The sequence below is a fragment of the Malus sylvestris genome, chromosome 9 (assembly GCF_916048215.2).
Source record: "Malus sylvestris chromosome 9, drMalSylv7.2, whole genome shotgun sequence".
Classification (NCBI taxonomy): domain Eukaryota; kingdom Viridiplantae; phylum Streptophyta; class Magnoliopsida; order Rosales; family Rosaceae; genus Malus; species Malus sylvestris.
In genome coordinates this window covers 6,848,473-6,866,404 of record NC_062268.1, presented here as the reverse complement: position 1 = coordinate 6,866,404, position 17,932 = coordinate 6,848,473, and the positions used below count along the sequence as shown (strand labels likewise).

Genomic DNA, 17,932 nt, shown 5'->3' with positions numbered 1-17,932 from the left:
TATTATCCCAACATTGCCCTTCATTTGACACTCATTATGCCATCTTTTAATAAATAAATAAAACCTATTTGTATAGATGAATTTTATTATATAAATTTAATTAAGAATTTAATTTAATTAATTAGCATGAAAATAATTTATTTATGTAAGGGCAATTTAGTAATCAACTTAGTTTTCATTCCGATTGAAGGGAATTAGTAAACAACTTATATGGACTCAACATCATTTTTACTCCGATTCCAGATAGTTTTACTAAACAACTTCAACAGGAATCTGATTCTGATTCCACCTCATTTCAATTCATTCTCAATCCAATTCATTCTCAATTCAATTCCTCTCAATTTGATTACAAATTAGTAAACGTACCCTCAAAGTAATTGGATATAGTTGTTTAGCTGAATAGATTTCCTTATCACCACGTGGAAGGCCCTTTCCTACCATACTTGAGGCTTAGATGGATTTTATAAGGAAAACCGTGGGCTCCTTTGTGTAGTTGGTGGCAATGAGTGTGACGGAAGGAGGCAGATTCTCTACCCTTCCATTTCTCGTGTTCTCCTGTTTATGTGGTCACAGTTAAATCACGTTAACATATTATATTACTATTCATTTTTGTCATATTATCTCTATAAAAAAATAATATAAAATGTTGACATGTTTTAACCGTAACTACACAAAACAGAAAAGTACGGGAGGGCACGAAAAATGGAAGAGCAGAGAATCTGCCTCTGTGACGGAAACCCCGAAAATAAACATACCATTGGCCTTACACTCTCTAAACCGCCTCTAGTATTTGGTGGAAAGGGCTCACCATTTCTGGTTCCTATATAAAGAGCACTCCATTCGTCTCTCCATCAAACATTTAACATTCACAATCACTAGCAAAAGAATTCAGAATATCAAAGGAGATAAAAGAAATCATGAGTTCATCAAGTGCAAGCAAGGCTATAGTGGCAGCAAGTGTTGGAATTGTGGAGGCACTCAAGGACCAAGGGATTTGCAGATGGAACTCTGCTTTGAGATATGCTGGCCAACAAGCCAAGAGCCAAGTGAGGTCATTTTCTCAGGCCAACAGCAAGCTCTCTTCTCCTTCTTCCTCAGCTCTGAGTAAAGTGAGAGATGAGAAGATGAAGAAATCAGAGGAGTCTTTGAGGATAGTCATGTACCTGAGCTGCTGGGGTCCCAACAACTAATTCATTTATTCATTCACAAAAACAAAAACAAGAGCTAATTAAGATTGCATGTTTTTGTGTAAGCGGTCGCTGATGGAACACCCCATGAAGGGCTTCTTGAGTTATTAGCACAGGCAATCGTTTGAGATCGTAAGATGCAGGCACTTGATGTCTGCTCGGTCGTGGCAAATTGATGTAAATTTTGATATGTTATGACAATTGCAATATGAATTACCACATATATGTGTATTTCTGAGAATTGTTGCCTTGAGATATTGAGTTGAATTAGGAATTTCTTATGGAATTTGAAGTTTAATTAAATATTGCTCTCACAAAAATTGTGCTACGATGGATTGACAAAAGCGCCTATTATACTCACTTTCCTTGAAATGTAGGTGATTTCAGTTTGAGACAAAACTCTATGTATCTAACCTGTTAACTCTATTATTTGGGTTTAATTTTTCAAGTTTTGTATACTTATTTATCTGAAGGAGTTAATTGATTCAAAGAATCAGAAACATCCAACTATGCCAAAAGATAAGGGAGCAAAAACATCCCATTAGACCAAAGGAAAAGAAATAGAAACATTCAAGTCTGAAACTAGGATAGATGAGATCCCATTCAATCCACCAAACCGACTGATCCAATCTGATTCAATCCGATTTTAAATGGTTTTGAAAATTTTAAAGTATTACTTGAAGAGTAATGATACACTTACAATACCACTACTACAAAAGGGGATATTACTGTCGGATTAAAAACGACAGGAAAAACCCCTTACTATCGGATTATTGGGCAAATCCGACATTAAATCGTGCAATGTCGGATATAGGAACCGACACCATGAAGCAAAGTAATATAAAATAAAAAGGAACAAAGGCGTCGCTTAAAAGCGACATTACGACTGACGTCGCTTACGACTAATGTCGGTTTGAACCGACATCAAATAGTAAATAAATAATTATAATATCACACTTGGTGTCGCTTCCAACTGACATCAATTGAGTTAAAATAATAAAATACGCAAGTTAACGTCGATTACAAGCGACACTACACATATTAAAAATAAAAAAATTTACACATCCTCACGTCAGATTGTAATTGTTATATTTTGACATATTTTTTCAAGTCTTCACGTCAGTTTTTAATTAATAACAATTACAAAAAATTATATGAAAATAATTCCAACCAATATATCATTTATAGGCCAAGTCTTAGTCAACCATTAACAAAAACTCATAACAAATATTTTATATTTCAAATAACATACAAAAACTCATCCCTCATACCAAACACCAAATTTGACATTACAAATACAACATACAAAAAACAGAAATAGAAACTATAAACGCTAGCACAAGTGTCATACATATCCGACAAGAAAACAAACCACACTATTCAGTGGAACCAGAGCCTGAATGTGACCCCGTTCCTTCTCGAGTTCCTTCTCAAGATGCTTGTTGAGATCCTCCTTGTGATCTAATAAACCTCGTCATGTCCACATCTAAAGGACCACCTGCAAGCATTCCAGAAAAACCTCCAATTGGAACATCCAGGCAAATCCCATCATGAGAAGCCTTCTCGGGTCGATATACAAGCATTTGATATGGTGGCTACTGCTACATGTATGCCATGGGCTGTGTCAGATACATCGGATATGGAGGTTGCTGATTATAGCCTGTATACGGATATATAGGTGCACCAGAAGGCTGATTTTGAGGTGACTGTTGGGTTCCTTATAGGTATGGATATGGAGGAGGAGGCTGACCCTGGCCTGATTGTTGGGTTCCCTGGCTATACGGTGGTATCAGTTGAATTTTTTGCAGTAACAACTTAAACAGCTAATTCTATTCCTGCTGCTGGCTGCGTGTTTCTGCAAGCACACTCGGTCAACAACACTGCCACTGAACTCTTGGATGATCTTCTGGAAGAATTAGAAGAAGTTGAGGAAGATCCATATAACACCATATCCGGAGTCACCCCATGTCCATACCCTCGTACTCTATTATGACGCTCAGGACCCATCATCTCCACATAAACTTAGGTCCTAAGCTCATCACCATCATCATGCCCAGACTCAATCATAGTTTGAATATTCCTCTCCATAGTTATCTTGCAATAAAATTTTTAAAAATAAGAATTCAACTATAGATAATAAAATTTAATGACAATGATATACTACAAAAAAAAAAAAAAATCAATTACCCCAGTGTGCTCCGATGTTTCATCAATCCAAGTGCGATCCTTTCGAGTATGACAGTGACGAAAAAACGAAACAGGATCAGCCTCCTTGCCATGCTTTTTCCGCTATAATTATAAGTCAACAAAAAAAAAGAACAATTTTCACCAACCATCAAATTATAAATAAATTTCTACCAATAATATATTAAATTTAAAAATATCTACAATTCTTGAAAATGAACAACCCTTACAAGTTCTGCCCTAACTTTTGCATAAAACTTTGCACCAGTTGTGTGGTTCATCGTTTTCAACCGCCGATTATACTTATTTTTTGCAGCAATCTCCTAGAAAAAAATAATTTATTAAACACATTACAAACTTTAATAAAATAAATAATAAAAAGTTTACCTTCGTTTTTTCTTTGTTCCAGTAGGAGACCAATGCAGCCCACTGTTGAGGATCCACATTAGGAGGAGTTCTCTGGTACTCCTCCACTGGTTTACCAGTATAATATTTTTTTTTCAATTTATTTCTATACTCCTTATGTGCATGCTCCGCAATATGAAGTGTCATGTGCCGGATCATTGACATTTTCGCCATATCCTCTTCTTGAAAAATAATAGTTTCCTATACACATAAAAAAAATTCAAGCAAATTAATTATTACTACAAACATTGACTAATTATACTCTCTTCTAGTAACAAAAAAATAATTCTACCTTTATTCTTATCCAAAAAGCTTCTCTGCGATCTTCCTTGATTTGACTCCAATGACTCACCAACGGCATATGTCTAAAATCTCTTACCTCTGCCGCTACATGTTTTGAAAATGCACTGGAATTTTCACTAATGCATTTTCCCGACGCATCAAAACAACAAACTTGTTCCTTCCAGTTGGGAATCGACAGTCCCCGTCCTCGTTGAGTTGTTCCTTATAAACAAAGAAAAAACAATTAAAAACCATGGACCTAAACAAAAAAACTGAAAGTAAAAACCATAATAAATTAAATATGAACAACCTTCGACTTCTTCCTCTTTGAAATGGGGTTCGTCAGCATGTTCATCTTCAAAATGATCCATAACAAAACAATTTGCAAGAAGTAAAAAACTAAAAAGTGAAATGAGAGAAGAAGTGGAAAAACGGACGAAATTAGGAGGGATATGGACAAACTGAATTTTGGGAAGAAAAGAAAGTGCGGGCGAAATGGGGGGGGGGGGGGAAGAAGGGGATTAAATATGGATGCTAACATGGCGTCGGTTAAAACTGACATTAAACCACTGACGTTGCTTTAACACCTACTGGCGTCGAAATAATTGAGTCAGTGTCGGTTTAAACCGACAATACCACTAATACATTTACTGATAAAATTAAACTCACCTACCTTCTAACAAAATTTAATGAAATAAACGTTGCGTCGGTTTAGCTACACTTGGTTTCGGTTCAAACCGATACCATCACTCACACAGTTACTACTACAATTAAATCTAGACTTCTGACAAAATTTAATCAACTAGCGACAACATCGCTTTAGCTTAATTTGGTGTCGGTTTAAACCGACACCACCACTGACACATTTACTGCCTCTACACACTTCTGACAAAAGTTTTTAAACCAGTGTCGCTTTAACTAAACTTCGTGTCGGTTTAAACCGACACCATCACAAACACATTTACTGCTGCATCTAATCAGACAACAACTTTCTAACATAGTTATTTGAAATTTACATGGCGTCGCTTTAGTTAATCTGGATGTCGCTTAAAATCGACACTATTGTCTGACAAGCTTTAATGATGTGGTCGTTGCATCGGTTTAGTTATATTTAGTGTCACTTTAAACCGACACTACAACTGACACACTTTATTGCCACATTAAATCATACAGCCGCTTTCTGACCCACTTCACTTACGAAGTGACTAATTGAAAGTGGTCTTCCCAAGTCCACTTCACGTCGGTTTTAGCCGACACTACCTCACCCATGCCGTCACCTAAAAGCAACATCAAAATAGTTTTAAAAAAAATGTTTAACCCATAAAAAATAAATATCGAGGTTTTTTTTTTTTGTTATCTCATATAACATTTTAAGATTTTAATAAATAAAATTGAACTTAAACCATATACGTAATAGAAAACAAAAATATTGTCTAATTAATACTTAAAACACATAAAATAGTTACTATATTTATTCCATGTCTTCATCTGTCGTGTCGTCGTCGGCATTGTCATTACTAGCAAACTGGGTAGGCAACGGTAATGATTCATGAAAATGAGTCTCTTCCACGCCAACCCTTGTATGGAAATTTTCATGGTCAAGTATCTGATCATCCAAATTTGGTACCCCATAATCTTCAATTGCATCACTATCCTCTAATATGTCAAACAAATCCCTTGGTTGCGTTCAAACAACTACGTGCCAATTTTTTTCAATTGTCTCCTCGACGTAAAATGCTTGTAATGCTAATATGAAAGGATCCTTTTTAAATCCTAATCGACTGAAGTTCACCATAGTAAGTCTTCATTCCTCGTGGACTTTCACTATTAACCCATTCGCACTTAAATAACATCATAGCTCGACCCCTATCTCCTGGCTCAGCATGACCACAATATTTAACTTCGAACATATCTACAACTCTACCATAACAATTCACTTGCCCAATTGCACCAAGAACATTTGCGGGTACAAAGATACCACAATTTTGATTCTTATGCTTGTCATCCTTAGATTTTATACGAAATCTGAACACATGAACAATGTGACTTTTATATCTACTCACAACCTTGCTAGGATAATTAGCTAGCCAACGCAAGTCTTGAGATATCAATGTGTCATTAGGATGACATCTTGAATTCATCTGTAATAAAAATGATGATAAAAGTTGACATGATAACTATAATCATGTTATAATTAAAATGTAAAAATATAAATAAATAATGTGATTGTTGTATCAACTCACATGTTGCTTGAACCATTCTGGAAATTCTTTCTTGCTTAGCTCCTGAATTTGTCGCATAGTTAACCTTTCTCGACGATGTTTCATTTTCAAGAATTCCTCATGTTGCCTGGGCAATTATATCCAAATTTAGATAATTAATTTTTCAAAGTTAAGAAAACCAATAAAACATTAAGACATAAGATTAAACGTTCTTACCTTCTAAATCGGTGAACTTCATCACAATTATTTAGAATGTATCTATGGCACTGATCAAGAACATTTAGATCGAGCTCCACATTTTCTCCTGAACCCATATAACATCATTTGGAGTCAAAAATTGATAACCCACCATACACTCCACGTCCAATACCATCTTCATTTCGGCCTTTACGAGTGCGACGAGACTCGACATCTCTAAGATACATGGAACAGAAGGACAAACACTCATCCACCAAATATGCTTCAGCAATAAAACCTTTAGGATGACCCATATTATGAACATAGTGATTCAACGTTTGCAAATACCTACAATTATAAACGAAACACAAATTATTATAATTATAAATTAAAGCTATGACTACAATTGTAAAAAATTTATAAAAATTTATTAATTACCGTTCAATTGGATACATCCATCTATATTGAACAGGCCTTGCAAGAGCTGCTTCATCTGCCAAGTGAACTAGAAGGTGCACCATTATATCAAAAAATGCAGGAGGGAATATTTTTTCAAGTTGACATAATGTCAAGGAAATTCTTGAATTCAGTTGCTTGAATCCTTCCTCAAACTCTTTCTTACTACACAACTGTTTGAAAATTGCACTCAACTCTAATAATACCATAGTAACAGCTTTAGGAAAAATCAGGCGTATTGCGAACGGGAGTAACAGCTACATTAAAACATGGCAATCGTGACTTTTCAACCCATGTATTTTTCGTTCATTCACGTGCACACATCTCGATAATTTTGAAGAATATCCATTGGGGACCCGAATGGTAGACAACAGTTTGCAAACCATAGTTTTTTCTTCTCTTTTCAACGTGAACAATGCTGGAGGTAGAAATGTTCTATTTCTTTCTCTACGTGGGTGTTAACTACGTCTTATGTTCAAGACTTCAAGATCTGCACGTGCAGCCAATCCATCTTTAGACTTTTCTATATCTAGCAATGTTCCCACCACATTGTCACATATATTTTTCTCGATATGCATAACATCGAGATTGTGTCTAATCAACAGATGCCTCCAATAAGGTAGTTCATAAAAAAATAGATTTCTTCTTCCACTGACTGTTACTACTTGTACTGCCCAAAGTTCTTTTTCTGCGTTGCCCAATAGAAGCATCTTTCTTTGGTTTTCCAAAAGTAAATCTCAATGTAGAAAGTTCTTGGAGACATTGTAAACCAGTCCACTGCCTTGGTGCACTACAGTGCTCTCGAAGACCATTAAAATTTATGGTTTGCCTTCGAAACCTATGATTATCTTAAAGAAAATGTCGATGCCTCATATAACAAATCTTACGACTCGCCGACAAGTAAATAGATTCTTTATCATGCATGCAATGTGGACAAGCTTTATAGCCATGTGTTCTCCATCTTGACAACATTCCATAAGCTGGAAAATCACTTATAGTCCATAAGACGGCAACCTTCATTGTAAAACTTTGGTTGGAATATGCACCATAAGTGGGAGTGCCCACCTCCCACAACTCATTCAACTCGTCAATCAGTGGACGCATGTATACATCAATCTCTTTACCAGGACTGCGCGGTCCTGGTATTAAAAGAGACAACAACAAATTTGGTTGCTTCATGCATATCCAGGGCGGCAAATTGTAAACAGAAAGCACCACAGGCCATGTGCTATGGTCATGCCTCATTTTCCAAAAAGGATTAAATCCATCACTGGCCAACCCTAATCTGACATTTCGAATTTCTGACGCAAAATCCGGATATAAATTATCCAAATGCTTCCATTTTGGAGAATCTAAATGATGCCGCATAAACTCATCCTTAGGACATTCAGTTGCGTGCCACCTCATATGTTCAGCAGTATACTTCGACATAAAAAATTGTTGCAATCGTGGTTTTAAAGGAAAATACCACATAACCTTAGCTGCGATCTTTTTTCTTGAGCTATCCTCTGCGTTGGTAATTTTATATCTTGATTCACCACAAACCGAGCACACGGTCAACTCCAAAGTATCTTTCCAATAGATCATGCAATCATTGGGACATGCATCAATTTTCACATACGTCAGACCCAAGTCATTTATAAGTTTTTTTTGCATTATAACAGGAATCAGGCAAACAATCCCCTTTAGGCAACATTCTTTTAATTAACTCCAGTAAAGTGGTGAACATCTCGTCTTGCATTCCCGCTAAACATTTGATCTGATACAGTCTTACAACTGCTTCCAATTTCTTAAACTCTTTACATCCTGGCCACAAATCTTGATCTACCTTTTCAAGCAACCTAAAAAAAGTCTCCACCTCTTCTGGACGCCTTTCCCCAATAAGGGGTTCAGTAGACGGCGCAACACCTTCTTCTGTTAATGGTTAGACAAATACATCATTAAGAAAATCATGCATACCAGCCACCTCATCTCCTGTTTCTTCTTCTCCGATTGCCACATTTTGCTCTCCAATATTTTTCTCACCATGATGTCGCCACCAAGCGTTTTTATAATCTTTATCCGTATCATACAATATGAGATGTTCAACAACAGTGTTCCTAACAAAAGTATATCGATTACAACATCTTTTGTAAGGACATCTAAACTTATCAGGGCCAACACCATTTGCAACTGCTTGATCCAAAAAAAAATTAATTCTAGCTATATAAGCTTCCAAATTTTGAGCTATCGTCAACCAACTCATGTCCATGTTTTACCGCTTTACGAGGGCAAAATATTACGTTGACACTAAGATGCCTACAATCTTTCAATCCCTATCATGTAGGCATAACTATTAGAATTTTCAATTTCTATCTTTCAACCTTCGAACTCTATCACGATTGCAATCTTTTAATTTTCAGCACCTATTATAGTAAAAACAAATTAAAATAACAACAAAAAGTTATCAAAATTATGCTCATCTAATCCATTCTAGTAAATAACAACCAAAAGTTATCAAAGTTATCAAAATAACAACAAAAACAAATTAAAATAACAATTAGAGTGCAAAACAAATTAATTTAACATAATATATTCTTATATTACTAAATATTATAAGTTTATGTTATATTTATTATGTCAATTTCACATAAATGCTTATAAATATTATTCATTTCCTTTTTCTCATAACAATTCAAGTGACAAAATTAATTAATTCGACTAAATATTTATTAATTTAACAAAAATAGTATAAATTTATCTAAGTACTTAAATTAGAACTTTTAAATAAATAAACTTGTGTATTATACAATATAAAAATTAAGGAATTTAGTGATAGAAACCCGAATTATGGAAGAATTCCGTCGTCAATCAAATCTTTTTGTACTCAACCAGCTCAAATAAATTCCCTACAAAAATAAATTGTAAATAAAAATTAAACATAAGTGGAGAAAATAAAAATATTAGAAGTAAGAAAAGCTTACTGTTGTGAAGAAGGAACAAATGAAGTTGGAAAAACAAATAAGAAAGGTGCAAGAGAGAACACGGGATGGTTTAAAGTTGGAAGAACAAAGGTGCAAGAGAGAACACGGGAGGGTTTGAAGTTGGAAGAACAAAGGTGCAAGAGAGAACACGGGAGGGTTTGAAATTGGAAGAACGAATAAGAAAAATGCAAGAGTGGAAGAAGACAACACGGGGGAAAGTATATAAAGACAATTATTCTGTCGCTTACAACCGACACCGGATTTTAAAATATTTAAAAAAACTAAAATCTATGTCGCTCAGAACCGACGCAAGCTTTAAAATATTTAAAAAAATAAGGACAAGTTTGTGTGGCATCGAAATAAGGACAAGTTTGCGTCGGTTAAAATCGACGTGTCCCTGACAGTCTTGACAGTCGTAGCAGGCGGCCTCGAAATAAGCCAAGTTTGCGTCGGTTTAAACTGACGTGAGCCTGATGTGGCGTCGAAATAAGGAAGCTTTTGCAACCCTGATTGAAAAGCTCTCCTACTTTATGTCACTTAAAAGCGACATCAGTATTTAAAAATATTAAAATGTATGTTTACGTCGGTTTAAAAACGACACTATTATTTAAAAATATTAAAATGTATGTTTACGTCGATTTAAAAGCGGCACCAGTATTTAAAAATATTAAAATGTATGTTTACGTCGGATTAAAAGCGACACCATTATTTAAAAATATTAAAATGTACGTTTAAGTCGGTTTAAAAGCGACACTAGTACTTTATGACGCTTATAAGCGACAGTAAATCCGACGTCATGTTCAGTTAGTGTCGCAACTGTCTTATTCGCCACTATATTAAATTAAATCGACACCATCTACTGACACTATAAGACCATTTTGTAGTAGTGTACATGTGTGTCCTATCTCTATTGGAGACGATTCAAATAATAGTATAAAATATGTGGCAAGAGAATCCTATTTCTATTATAGACGATATAAATAATGTCATAAAATATGTGATAAGACTAACATTTTTGTTACTTGGATCCCTAAATATCTAAACCAATATGATTGAATCGGATGACGACCTACATGATTGGATTGGATTTGATGACTTTATTAGTGAGAATCCAGTCCAATCCAATAGTTTGTTTTATGCTTTTATCCTTTGTAGGTATTTGGTATAACTCTCAAATCTCAATATTTTCTATGAATCATTCTTTTAAAAATAGGAAAATTGTTAGGAGTAATATTGGAAAAAAAAATAACATGTACTTATAAAGATTGGAATTATTTTTTATATTGTCAAATGGATAATATTAGAGATATTAAAATTTTAAATTAAATTTGCAAACTAAATTATGTGTTACCAATAAGAAATGTAATGTAGTCAACACTTAAGTAATAATTGAATCATCAATGACCATATCATTTTGTTTACGAAATTTAGTCTTCCTAACATTATCCTTATCAAATTAGTTTAATAACAGAAACTTCAACTTCCTTTGAAAATGAGATCTCTAATTTTAAAAATGGTATTGCATCCACACACCCATTTTTACTTCTCACATATCTCTCAATTTTCGACCGTCGAATTGAATGAATTGAAAAATATCAATAATAAAAACTTAATAAGAGTGTGAAAGATAAAAATAGATGAGTGAATAATATGTTTCTTTGCAAAAAAAAGTTTGAGTCACTGTTTTAGCTCCATAAATTAAAACAAAGGAAAACTAATGAAAATGGCTTGAAAACTTTGAGTTTTAATGATAAGGACAAAATAAAGGATAAAGTGAATAGTACTATGATTGACTTTTTAGTGTAAAAATGTGGTTTTTCGTTAAAGTGAACAGTACGGGGTGCTTTTCGTTAAAGTTCCCTCCAAACAAAGGGATCTCCTCTCCTCAAATGGATTTTATAAAGGAAAACCGTGTGCTTTTGCTTGGTCCTACCCAACCTAATCTTGTTTCCTCTATCAGTGAGTGTGACCAGCTAGTAAAAACCATTGGCTTAATTCCCATGGTTTTCCCCTTTCCCACATTTTATGGGCTTCCACTTTCCTCCTACATTCTTGAACTTTAGTTGAACTGTCACTCCCTTCATATAAAAATCAACGCCCGCTCAACGGTTTCTTCATGAAATCAAAATTCAGACACATCAACCAAACATCAGTTTTATTTACTTCCAATTTTCCATCAAGATTATTGTGTTAAAAATATATACAGACAGTATGACTAGTTCATCAGTTGCAGCAAGGAGAGGTTGGGTAGTGGCAGCAAGTGTTGGAGTTGTGGAGGCCTTGAAAGACCAAGGGATCTGCAGGTGGAATTACACCATGAGATTACTGCAGCAGCATGCCAAGAACCAACTTGGGTCGTTTTCTCAGGCCAACAAGTTCTCTTCCTCATCTTCTGTTTTGGTCTCAAGTTTTAGACAAGATAAGGTAAAGCAGTCTGAAGAATCTCTGAGGAAAGTCATGTACCTCAGCTGCTGGGGTCCCAATTGATCATTCATTCGGCCACTCTTCAATTTGTAGTTAAGCAAGAACTCGCAGGACATTTGATCGAACAAGTTGTAGACCGTAGCCTGAAGGAATTGTAACTTTTCACAACAAAATGTTAAATCTAGATCTTTGAGATCTCTGTAATTAATGTATTTACAAATTAATATATGAGAACTAATTTGTGATGCGATCAACATTAACTTATGTTAGGAAATGCATTTTATTCCTTTTGTTGTAATTTCAGTTTAGTAAATAAAATGGTTTGTCCTTTAGTGAGTGGTTATGTAATGGAATGCTGAGTTGGCATTTCTGAGTGGAAAGGCTACTTAAATGGAGCAATGGCCTCATTGCTCCCGAGACAAATATTGGAGTATTATTAATTGAAATTCACACGAGTTTCTTGCTCGTCTTCTACCTCTTCCACTCCATATCTTCCTTGCTACATTGTACAGGTTGAGCAGGTTCTTAACATTGGTATCACCCAATTTTGATCCTGGATCCCTCTTTGTATGCCCCGCTACAATCCAAACACTCGATTATCTCTCATGGACGCTCGAGTTGCTGCTTTGGAATCTTCTGTTGCTGCACTCTCTGATTCCATCGATTCCAAAATGGCGATGTTCTTCGAACAATTTCGTCGGGAGCAAGCTTGTGCTCGTGGGAGCGGAGGTTCCACTTCTGATACTGATCGTCCTCCCCAACCACTCATCGCCGATCCTCACGATCTCGGCGACCTTGATCCTCATCGGCCTCGCCATAACTGGCAACCTCGCATCGATTTTCCCCGATTCACTCCGGGTGAAGACCCACTTGCTTGGATTTATAAATCGGAACAATTTTTCACCTACTATTCCATTCCTGAGCTTCAGAAGGTCTTAACGGTCTCGTTTCACTTGGAAGGAGAGGCACTCCAGTGGTTTCGATGGCACGATTGCTTGCGCACCACTCCTCGGTGGGGGGATTTCACACACGCATTTTGCAAAGAATTTGGGCCCTCTGAGTTTGAAGACAGTGCCGAAGCGCTCTTCAAATTGAAACAATCAGGTACTCTCAAAGATTACATCACTGAATTTAGGCGTTTGGCAAATAGAACCCATGATTTAGGGCCTCTATTGTTAAAGATTTGTTTCTTGGGTGGATTGAAACGTGAACTTAAATATGATGTTAAGCTTCTGCGCCCTTCTGATGTGCATGATGCCATTTCAATTGCCTTACAACTTGATGCTAAATTGTGTGATTTGAAGAGTGGCTATACTAAGCCTTTTCCACAGCCTCGTGTGTTACACACCCCTACTACACCACACATCACTCCTAGTGTTAAACCCTCTAATTTCCCTGTGAAGAGGTTAACTCCTGCGGAAATTCAGCGCAAAAGGGAGAAGGGTGAGTGCTGGTTTTGTGATGAAAAGTGGCGCATGGGACATAATTGTGCTAATAAGCAACTCCTCATGCTTGATCTAGCTTACCCTGAAGAGGAGATCACCACCCCATTGCTAGAAGAACCACCACCTGAAATTTTACAAATGGAACTTAGTGAATGTGCGTTTTATGGCACACTTGCTAGGCCCACTGTGAAAACAATGAAAGTCATCGGTTCAGTGAATGGTCACCAAGTCACAGTTCTCTTAGATTCTGGAAGCACCCATAATTTTGTGGATTCTAGACTCCTTAAGAAATTTGCTTGGCACACTCAACCTACTAAACCATTTGAAGAAGTATGATAGGAAGTATTATAGTTCCACTCTGCCCATGGTAACCATTTGACCCAATTCTTAGGTTTGTTTCCCACAAAGCACCTCAGATATGTTTCAACACACCTATTGACCACCTCAGTTTGTCCATCACTCTGAGGGTGGTACCCCGAGCTCATGCAAAGTTGTGATCCTTGCAACTTAAAGAACTCCTTCCAAAAAGGTGACTCTTCAACAGCTTGACAAGAGGTGACTCTTCAACAGCTTGACAAAGAGATTTTCAACTCTAATTTGGGCTTGTTCCTTTACTCCATTGAAGATAACATGGTTGAAGCTTGTGATTTAAACCCCTTGCAACTTAAGCAACTACAAGAAGTGTTGGGGCAGTTTGACACCATTTTTGTCTTACCTACTGAGCTACCGCCGAGTAGGGTTCACAATCATCAAATTCCACTCGTTCCTGGATCTAAGCCCCCTAATATACGACCCTACCATTATGGTCCCTTGCAAAAGACTGAGATTGAAAAAGCAGTTCAAGAACTCCTTAAGGCAGGTTTTATCCGACCAAGCCACAGTCCTTTCTCTTGTCCAGTTCTCCTTGTGAAGAAAAAAGAAGGAACCTGGAGAATGTGTATGGACTACAGGGAGCTTAATGCCATAACAATCAAGGATAAGTACCCTATTCCTCTGATTGATGATCTCTTGGATGAACTACATGGTGCTCTGTTTTTCTCTAAGCTTGATTTACTGTCCGGTTATCATCAACTTTTGATGCATCCTCAAGACATTGAAAAAACTGCTTTCAGAACCCATGAAGGTCACTATGAGTTCTTAGTGATGCCTTTTGGACTCACTAATGCTCCTGCGACATTCCAAAGCCTTATGAATGATATATTCAGACCCCACTTGCGGCATTTCATCCTTGTGTTCTTCGATGACATATTGGTCTACAGTAAGACTTGGGAAGACCATTTGTTACATCTTAAAATGACCTTTGAAGTGTTGCAGCAGCACCAACTTTATGTTAAAAAGCAGAAATGTGCTTTTGGTCAAAGTAGAGTGGAATATTTGGGCCATGTCATATCAAGCAAAGGTGTAGAGGCTGATCCCTCCAAGATTCAGGCTATCATGGACTGGCCTAAGCCTACTACAGTGAAAGAATTGAGAGGTTTCCTTGGTCTCACAGGTTATTACAGGAAATTTGTGCCTGGTTTTGGCAAAATCTGCCAACCCCTTTACCAGATGACTAAGAAAGATAGCTTTTTGTGGACCCCAGCAGCTGAAGTAGCTTTCCAGAATCTCAAGGATACTATGACCTCTCCACAGGTCCTTGCTCTGCCTGATTTTACATTGCCATTTGAGTTGGAATGTGATGCTTCGGATAACGGCATTGGTGCGGTTCTCCAGCAACAAGGGAGACCCATTGCGTTTACCAGTCGAGCCTTAGGACCTAAGAATCAAGCTCTCTCCACCTATGAGAGAGAACTCATTGCAATTGTACATGCTGTCAAGAAATGGCAGTCCTATCTTCAGGGTAGACATTTTATAATCAAGACTGACCACTGCAGCTTGAAATATTTTTTAAACCAAAGGGCTCATACAACATTCCAACAGAAGTGGGTTTCCAAATTGATGGGATTTGATTATGAAATTCATTTTAAGAAGGGGGTTGATAACGTAGTTGCTGATGCCCTCTCTAGAAGACGAGTCACAGATCATGACACTCAGTGTTCTAATGGGGTAAATCATTCATCCATGAGTTGTCAAGCTATCTCTTACCCCTATTTTGGGTGGTTGGATGAATTAAGAAGATACAATGAAGAAGATGCTTGGATCAAGCAAAAAATGGCAGCGGTTACATCCTTGGGGAGTGGAACAACCAGTGATTCTAAGTTAGCCCATTATCATCTTGATAATGGCTTACTCAAGTACAAGTCCAGGATAGTAATCAGCCCCAATTCCACTTGGAAGCTTAAGCTTTTAACTGAGCATCATTCAACACCTGCAGCAGGGCACCAGGGTGTATTGAAGACCTATCATAGACTAAAAAGGGGTTTTTATTGGCCAGGTATGAAGGGCGACATAAAGACATATATCTCAGAGTGTAATACTTGCCAACAAAACAAGTATGAAACTTTATCTCCTCCTGGTTTACTTCAACCTTTGCCAATTCCTCAAAAAATATGGACTGATATAAGCATGGATTTCATTGTGGGATTACCATCTTGCAAAGGCAAAACTGTCATTTTTGTGGTAGTAGATAGGCTTACTAAGTATGCTCACTTCTTAGCTTTAGCTCATCCCTATACTGCCGTGACTGTTGCTCAGTTGTTTGTTGATAACATATTCAAGCTGCATGGAATGCCATCTACAATTGTGAGTGACAGAGATCCGTTGTTCCTAAGCTCTTTTTGGAAGGAGTTCTTTAAGTTGCAAGGATCACAACTTTGCATGAGCTCGGGGTACCACCCTCAGAGTGATGGACAAACTGAGGTGGTCAATAGGTGTGTTGAAACATATCTGAGGTGCTTTGTGGGAAACAAACCTAAGAATTGGGTCAAATGGTTACCATGGGCAGAGTGGAACTATAATACTTCCTATCATACTTCTTCAAAATTTACTCCATTTGAATTGGTATATGGGTACCCTCCTCCTCATGTTACTTCTTATGAGTTAGGTACTGCAAAAATGGATTCGGTGGAACAAGAGTTGATTGAGAGGGATAAGTTGCTTACCATACTCAGGTCTAACTTAGCAATGGCTCAGAATCGAATGGCAGTTCATGCAAACAAGAAAAGGACTGAGAGAGAGTTTTCTGTTGGTGACTTAGTCTATCTCAAGCTACTGCCATATCAGTTGCAAACATTGGCTTCACATGCTTATCACAAGCTACACCCTCGATACTACGGTCCTTATGAGGTATTGGAGAGAGTAGGACCTGTTGCTTACAAACTCAAACTACCTGAGGGAACAAAAATCCATCCTGTTTTTCATGTCAGCTGCCTCAAGAGGCACATGGGAAATGTGGATTCACCCATAACAGCTCTGCCAACACTGACAGATGAAGCTCAGATGCGGGACTCTCATCCATCAGATGCTCCTTTGGCAATAATTGCCAGGAGAATTTACAAGAAGGAAGACAAGGCAGGTGTTCAGTTGCTAGTACAGTGGGTTGGACAAGAAGAGAGCACAGCTACTTGGGAGGATTATGATGATTTTCATGCCAGATTCCCAACATTTCAGCTCTGAAACCTTGTGGACAAGGTTGATTTTAAGGAGGGAGTGATGTTAGGAAATGCATTTTATTCCTTTTGTTGTAATTTCAGTTTAGTAAATAAAAGGGTTTGTCCTTTAGTGAGTGGTTATGTAATGGAATGCTGAGTTGGCATTTCTGAGTGGAAAGGCTACTTAAATGGAGCAATGGCCTCATTGCTCCCGAGACAAATATTGGAGTATTATTAATTGAAATTCACACGAGTTTCTTGCTCGTCTTCTACCTCTTCCACTCCATATCTTCCTTGCTACATTGTACAGGTTGAGCAGGTTCTTAACAACTTAGCCCCTTTTTTTCTCTCTTTGGATTATATATATTCCTTTCCCTTCCAATTTCATTGGTGAACCAAAGTATTTTAATCGACATAGCAGTCAACAAGTCCCCGTCCACCAAATTAGCCATAGATTCAATTAGTTTCTTCTCTTAAATGAGGATATAACTTCTGTGTTGAATAACTAGTATGTATCGATATGTTAGCTCTTGGATTGTGGGGCAACAGTTGGAGTTGTGGAAGCCCTGAAAGACCAAGGGGTATGCAGGTGGAACGACTCCATAACACTGATGCACCAACATGCCAAGAACCATCTGACCAGGTTGTTTTCTCAGG

The 17,932-nt window shown here is 37.1% G+C and overlaps 4 protein-coding genes across 4 annotated transcripts; 2 read left to right on the top strand and 2 right to left on the bottom strand.

Moving 5' to 3' along the window:
- The first annotated feature begins 839 nt into the window (after positions 1–839).
- LOC126583398 (uncharacterized) lies at positions 840–1,428 on the top strand. Its single transcript, XM_050247746.1, has one exon. The coding sequence runs from the start codon at positions 918–920 to the stop codon at positions 1,188–1,190; it is 273 nt and encodes a 90-aa protein (XP_050103703.1). The 5' UTR covers positions 840–917; the 3' UTR covers positions 1,191–1,428.
- Positions 1,429–3,209: 1,781 nt separating this feature from the next.
- LOC126582631 (uncharacterized) lies at positions 3,210–4,429 on the bottom strand. Its single transcript, XM_050246789.1, has 6 exons — positions 4,369–4,429; positions 4,069–4,280; positions 3,759–3,977; positions 3,602–3,694; positions 3,375–3,476; positions 3,210–3,281 (listed from the first exon to the last, which is right to left on the bottom strand). Exons 1-6 carry the CDS (start codon positions 4,427–4,429, stop codon positions 3,210–3,212), a joined length of 759 nt encoding a protein of 252 aa, XP_050102746.1.
- Positions 4,430–5,824: 1,395 nt separating this feature from the next.
- LOC126582629 (uncharacterized) lies at positions 5,825–6,716 on the bottom strand. Its single transcript, XM_050246788.1, has 3 exons — positions 6,497–6,716; positions 6,302–6,407; positions 5,825–6,199 (listed from the first exon to the last, which is right to left on the bottom strand). The coding sequence occupies exons 1-3, from the start codon at positions 6,592–6,594 to the stop codon at positions 5,825–5,827; spliced, it is 579 nt and encodes a 192-aa protein (XP_050102745.1). The 5' UTR covers positions 6,595–6,716.
- Positions 6,717–11,910: 5,194 nt separating this feature from the next.
- On the top strand, positions 11,911–12,554 carry LOC126583397 (uncharacterized). The gene has a single exon (XM_050247745.1). It carries the CDS (start codon positions 12,088–12,090, stop codon positions 12,361–12,363), a length of 276 nt encoding a protein of 91 aa, XP_050103702.1. The 5' UTR covers positions 11,911–12,087; the 3' UTR covers positions 12,364–12,554.
- The last annotated feature ends 5,378 nt before the right edge of the window (positions 12,555–17,932 follow it).